Here is a 5,879-nt window from a genome sequence, read left to right on the forward strand (position 1 = left end):
CAGTAAGTTAGCAAAGGAACTGATTCCTTGTCATCCACTAGTCTGGCTTCCCACTCAGGGAGCAGCACTGGCTTCACTCTCCAAGCTCACAGATGGGACTTGGACAGAGACCAAGTGAAAAATGAGTGGGCATTGTGGAAGGGCAGAGCAGGTACAGGTGCATAGCTTTGATTGGTTTTTTGAGCAATGGATGCAAGTGGGTGATCCCATTGTTGCCTTTTTGTTGCTTTTAGGCCTATGAGAAATGCTCCTCGGACCAGGAGCGGGAGAACATGCTGGCCAATATCCCTGTGCACCGTGGGGAGGGTGTGACAGCCACCTCCCGGCGCATTGGGCCGGAACTGTCCCGACGCATCTATCTGCAGATGACTTCCCACGACCCCGACCTCTGTCTGGATTTTACTGGGTAGCACAGGGAAAAAGGATTGTACTATTCAGTTAAGTGTTCCATTTTGGATTTCACTGGGTAGCTCCAGGGAATAAGGGTTTTTAACCATTTGTCTGGTCGAGTTTTCAGTTTTCTTCTGTGAAGAAGTGCTTAGGTAACACTCATTGATCCCTGTTTAAAGACTTGAAACACATTAAGACTTTATTGTAGAAGGAAAAAAGTTGGATAAAGCTGCTGAATAGCAGGAGTTTACACAAGAGATGGTGAACATCTTCCCTAAGCACATGAGTTGCACACAGCTTATAGAACTGATGTTGTTTTATTTGTCTTTCTATAAAATAAATAATTTTGAAGAATAACCTTTGCTTCTTAACATGGCGTCTTGAATATAGACAGATATGTCCTCTGTTAAAAGGAATACTTCCTGTTGCTCTCCTGAAATGCAAGGACTTACCTTCTCCCTCCTTTGGGACAAATCTTGAAGCTAGAGCAACATGGTGCTGCCCCCCCAGCACCTGCTCTAGCGAGGTGAAAGAACTGTACCTCTCAAAACAGTCTCTCATTGTTCCGCTGTAGCAGATGGGAATGAGTAAGACTAATTTTCAGATACAAGTTTAGAGTGCTCTGATTCAGTCTCCAGACGGCTTAATCTAGAGAAGGTCTTGAAATCTGATTATATGTGCTGGAATTATGAGGTCTAAACAGTTGGCAGAAAAAGCTCCCTTTTAATTAGATTGGGGACCACAGCCTGTCCATGCAGCCATCAGCACTTGTGTGCACACAAGGACAGTTGAGGGTTTTTGTAACAGCATTGCTGAGAATTAAACTGCATCCCATTGTGGAAGTTAACTCTTTGGAACCCTGCTGCCTGCAGTGGAAAAATCCCTACCTGCCCTGGATACTTGTTCTAGGCATCCAGCTGGAGCCCTGGCCTGACCAGAAGTGCTGCTAACCTGAATCTATAAATTGTATAAGCCCATGCTCGCCAACCTATGTAACATTTATCTGGATGTTGGCAGGAAGGGCTGCATGGAGGAAACATTGCTTTAGATGCTGTTTGTAATTTTCCTGAACATTTCTGGATAGAGAGTAAGGATATTTTAAAGAATGGGATGAGCTAGACACCCAAAGCAAAAGTTAAAGGTGTTTGAAGGAAGTTTTGAGAACATGCACCCTCCTGAGGCAGAGGCACCCCTTCCTTCCTTTCATCTGACACTTATGCTGCTGCTCTCTCCTGTGCGACATTCAGGGAACCACAATCTTATCGTGAGGTTACAGAAAAATGAGGGTTTACTGCTGTGATGGTTTCCCCATAGCACTGCTCCTGGCAGCAATAATCCCAGGTATGAGAAGAGGGAATGATTCTGGAAACCAGTGTAGAATGTCTCAGTGGAATCTGTAGCACAGATATTCTCTGAAACTTGCACTTCATTTTAAGAACTCACAAAACTCTTAAGGATATGAAAAACTTCTGTTTGATGGGAGTTAAGGAAATTTTAAAATGAATTTTAAATAATTTTAAAGGAAATTCTAAATAATTCACAGACCATTGCAGAGGTGAGTTTTCCTCTTGAGATGCAAACCACCAAACCTCCCAGCCTTTCCCCAGCCCCGAGGCTTCCCATTCCTGCCAGCAGTGCTCCCACAGTGCCACCCAGTGCTGCTTCTGCAGCTGCAGCAAGTAGGAATTATTCCCATGTACTTTGAAATAATTTGTGGCTGTTCCTAAAAGGCCTAATTAAAATGAAAACTATGTTAATAACATAAACATCCAGTTCAGACAAATTGCCGTGAAAACTATTGTATTGAAAATTTTCAGCTTCTTTCAATAGCACATCAGCCTCTTTGCTCCAACATAGGGATGCACAGCCATCCTACATGCCTGTAATTGGTCCTGGAGTGTGGCCTTAGTGTATTATTCCCACACAGCCATACCACCATTTTTAGCACAAACAGAAATGAGAGCAAGGAATGGATATGTATTAAAAACCTTCCACCTCTAGCTCAGAGCTACAGCTGTCTCACCCAGATGGATGTTAGGGCTGCTTGTTCCCACTCCTATAGACTGTCAGCTTCCTGTACCTCACAATCCTGGTGGACACAACTTGGAGGCAAGGAGTGGTAGCAAGTTTAGGTTAATGTGCACAAGTAATGGGAGTTACAGGCCGACTGAGAGACATGCACAACAAAGATAGTTTGAACAATAGCTCTGCTCTGTGGAGCGGACCAGCAAACCAACACTGACTGGTTCAAAGCAGTTTCATCAAAACACAATTCCATAGGAATTCTGGCTGCGTAGATGGTGGAAGGAGATGCTGATGAAGCAAGTGCCCATCCAGGACAATCACTGGTGCGAGTTGTGCTGTAGCATGTTCTGCAGAGTTTTGTGGTTCTGCAGAGCAGCCACCACGTCCTCGTAGAGGGTGTTCACGCTGACGCACAGAGGTTGATGCTGCAGCTCCGTCAGCTTGCAGGCAGCCAGGGTACAGAGGATGCAGAGCAGCACAAAGAGCAGAACTCTCAGCACTGACCGTGACCACGAGGGCTTGTGCCGGGGAGGCTGAGGGGGACGGGAGCTGGAGGCCGGCTCTGCAGTGAGAACGTGAACAGGACAGAATGTGAGGAATTAATAACGATAACAGGCTGTGCTCACAAACAAACTATTCAGGTAAGATACTTAATCCTCTGCTGCAGTTGGCTTTTGTTGTGAATTTTCATCACTTAGCTCTGATAAATAAGTAGATGTGCAGGATGTAACTGCTTAGAATAAAAAGTTTCAGATCCAGTTTCATGGGCAGCAGTGAAGGGGGTGTAAAGCACCTCTGTGTTGCACAAGATCTGATTATGCAAATGTAGCTCAGTAGACTTAAGAAAAAAATGAGTGGAGGGAAGTTCTCATTAGGAACAGCTGGACAACTTCAAGACTTGTAGCTCTACAGTTCATGGTAACATAGGAAAAGGGGGAAAGGGCACAGCAGCAGAGTTCATGAGAACTCCTATAAGTTCCACCCTACCCTCTCCCACCATCTTCCAGTCTCCCAGTACCTGAGCTGCATGAAAGCAATTCTGGCAGCATCACAATCTAATGACAATGAAACCTGACACAATTGCACCCAAAACAGACACTACTTACTTCGGGTGTGCACAGTTTCCTTTTTAGTTTTCTTTTCCATCTCCTGTTTTGCAGCTTTCTGAGCATCATACTCTCGCCTTCTGCGCTCCTTTTCCTCTGCCTTCTCTCGCTTCCGCAGTTCTCTCTCCAGAGCCTCCTTTGCTCTCTGTTCTGCTTCACGCTTCTTCTCCATTTCTGGGGGTTAACAGCAAGTTTTTCCCTTTTATGCAGAGGGTTGTCACTGCCATTTTCCTTATTACCTTATTATCCCAACTTGAATGAGGAAACTAATTAAACAACTATCCTCCTTTATTACCATTTTATTTAGTATTACATACCTTGCATTTTGCTGTGCTTTTCTTTCATGTTTTATAGGTAACCTACAGCACATTCCTTCCAGAGATTTAACTATTCCTCAGGCCAAGAAATCACATGCACTACCACCCTGCTCTATTTCTCCCTCCAGCCCTTTTACCCTACTATTCCCTGAGTACTTTGGGTTTGGGTGACTACAAGTATGTGTTAGATGGCAATTTATTAGATGGTGATCAAAATGTTTGGGTGTGTTAGACAGACCAAGAGCAGTCCCCAGCAGACAGCACGTAGGGGCTCTTTGTCCCTACCTCTCTCTGCCTGGAGTTTCCGCTGCCGTTGTTGATCTTGCTCAGACTGGACTGCCTTCATGTGCTGCAGTACCTTAAACAGCCAAGAAAACAACCTGAGGGCTGTGCAGAAGCCTAGTGGCACAGTCAGTTCAGAGCACAACAGATGGAGTGTGGCTGAGGATAGGCAGCTGGGGCTGACCCCCAACCCTCACCTATCCCTACAGCTACGGCTCTGAAAAGAACTCACAACTTATGTGAGTCTCTGTTGTTAAAAAACAAATCCTCCCATTAAAAACAAACATGGCAAACTGGTGCTCAGTGATTCAGAGGATCACAGAACATTTCTATTTATGTTTGCCAGAACTTCTCCAGAGGTCTTTGTACTATCAGCACAGGCATGGATTACTATGTCTGATTATGCCTCCTTTCTTGGCAGCCAGCATTTAATCCTCTCTTAACTCCACAAATGGAGAAGCATCCTCCTCAGCCAGGTGTTTGCTCTCTACAGGCACAGCAGTAGGGGAGTCAGTGCAGTGGACCTGCACCTCACTCCCTGAAGAAACTTCATGCTCCTGCAGCAGCTGCCCAGCTTGCTAAGCAAACAGAGGAAGAATCACTCGCAAAGCCATGAAAGGAAAAAAAAAATTGGAATAAAATGAGACTCCTTACCTTGACAGCAGCCTGCTTACACTGCTTCTCATCCAGACAGTCTCCTGCCACTTTTGCCAGGACAGGATCCAGGGGATTGTCCTTCAGATCCAGCCACTTCAGGTTCTGCAAAAAGGCACAACAAAGGGGAGGCTGTAAGAGCACAGCAGTCTTGGAATTATTTAAGAGATCCAAAGCAGAAGCAAAGAACTGCTTAGCTTTCACATTAATGAAACAGGTACAGACGAGCAGAGATGTTTTCGATAGACTGAGAGGATTTTTACTGGGCTGCGGTGCAGACCCAGCTGAGTTTTGAAATGGGTAGTCAGCAGGATGGATGCTTTACCAGAGAAATCAACTTGAGCAGGATCACAAGACCCTGGGCTGCATCCCAAAGCTTTACGTAACTGCCCAGCAAACAGTTTTACCTTGAGCTGTGCAAAGCTGACGGGCAGGGTGACCAAGCGGTTGTTCAGGAGGTCCAAGTGCTGCAGATTGACCAGGCGGCCAAAGTCCAAGGGCAGCTGTTGCAACCGATTTTTACTCAAATCCAGTTTCACCAGATGCATCAAACTGCAGAAGTCTGACTAAAACCCAAACAAAGAAAACCCAGAGAAAGCTGGTCAGCACCTTTATGGAAGAACCTAAGTGCATGGAGATAGCCTGCATCTCAAATCAGGCACAAATCCTTGACTTACTACAGGACTGTGATGGAGGAAAATCGCTCTCCTCCTCTGCCTTGGAAGATGGAGGTGAGACACAGTGGGACAGATAAGACAGACCGAGAAGGTTATGGATGACAATATGACGGAAACAAACCCAAGTCTCCACTGCTGATGAAACTCCTCTGTATTCACCTGGGGATGCTCTGGAAGGAATGTACTACAATCTTCACACAGTTCAACCCTGTACTCTCTCCCGCCTCAGCCAAATCCACTGCCAGCAATGACCTGTCACTGACAACTGAGTCATTCAGCCACCTCAGGGCAGCGAAAGTGCCAGTTCCACAGCGCCTGGTGAGCCTCTACTGAAGCACCAGCTATCTTTCCAAATATTTCCCAGCAGACTCATCCCCACGGAGGCTCTCTAGCACCTTACCGGCAAGGAAATGAGGTTGTTACAGGAC

At 45.8% G+C, this 5,879-nt stretch overlaps 2 protein-coding genes across 3 annotated transcripts in view; one reads left to right on the top strand and one right to left on the bottom strand.

The window, feature by feature from the left end:
* Positions 1-747, top strand: part of EME1 (essential meiotic structure-specific endonuclease 1) — a 4,869-nt gene extending 4,122 nt beyond the window's left edge. For both annotated transcript variants that reach the window (XM_005424640.3, XM_031059937.1), the window contains one exon: positions 234-747. In XM_005424640.3, coding sequence (XP_005424697.3) covers positions 234-410 — 177 coding nt within the window. In that variant the 3' untranslated portion in view covers positions 411-747. The remainder of the gene's footprint in view (positions 1-233) is intronic.
* Positions 748-2,173: 1,426 nt separating this feature from the next.
* Positions 2,174-5,873, bottom strand: LRRC59 (leucine rich repeat containing 59). Its single transcript, XM_005424641.2, has 6 exons — positions 5,852-5,873; positions 5,182-5,340; positions 4,775-4,879; positions 4,124-4,196; positions 3,522-3,695; positions 2,174-2,977 (listed from the first exon to the last, which is right to left on the bottom strand). The coding sequence occupies exons 2-6, from the start codon at positions 5,320-5,322 to the stop codon at positions 2,733-2,735; spliced, it is 738 nt and encodes a 245-aa protein (XP_005424698.2). The 5' UTR covers positions 5,323-5,340; positions 5,852-5,873; the 3' UTR covers positions 2,174-2,732.
* Positions 5,874-5,879: the final 6 nt, after the last annotated feature.

Source organism: Geospiza fortis, unplaced genomic scaffold, assembly GCF_000277835.1.
Source record: "Geospiza fortis unplaced genomic scaffold, GeoFor_1.0 scaffold244, whole genome shotgun sequence".
Lineage (NCBI taxonomy): Eukaryota > Metazoa > Chordata > Aves > Passeriformes > Thraupidae > Geospiza > Geospiza fortis.

Excerpts from the sequence above, each read along its gene's own strand:
- LRRC59 (XM_005424641.2), bottom strand. The coding sequence starts at position 5,322 with ATGCATCTGGTGAAACTGGATTTGAGTAAAAATCGGTTGCAACAGCTG. Across the intron at positions 4,880-5,181 it reads TCAGCTTTGCACAGCTCAAG|AACCTGAAGTGGCTGGATCT; the intron begins GTAAAACTGTTT and ends GCCTTTTTGCAG. Across the intron at positions 3,696-4,123 it reads GAAACTCCAGGCAGAGAGAG|AAATGGAGAAGAAGCGTGAA; the intron begins GTAGGGACAAAG and ends GTTAACCCCCAG.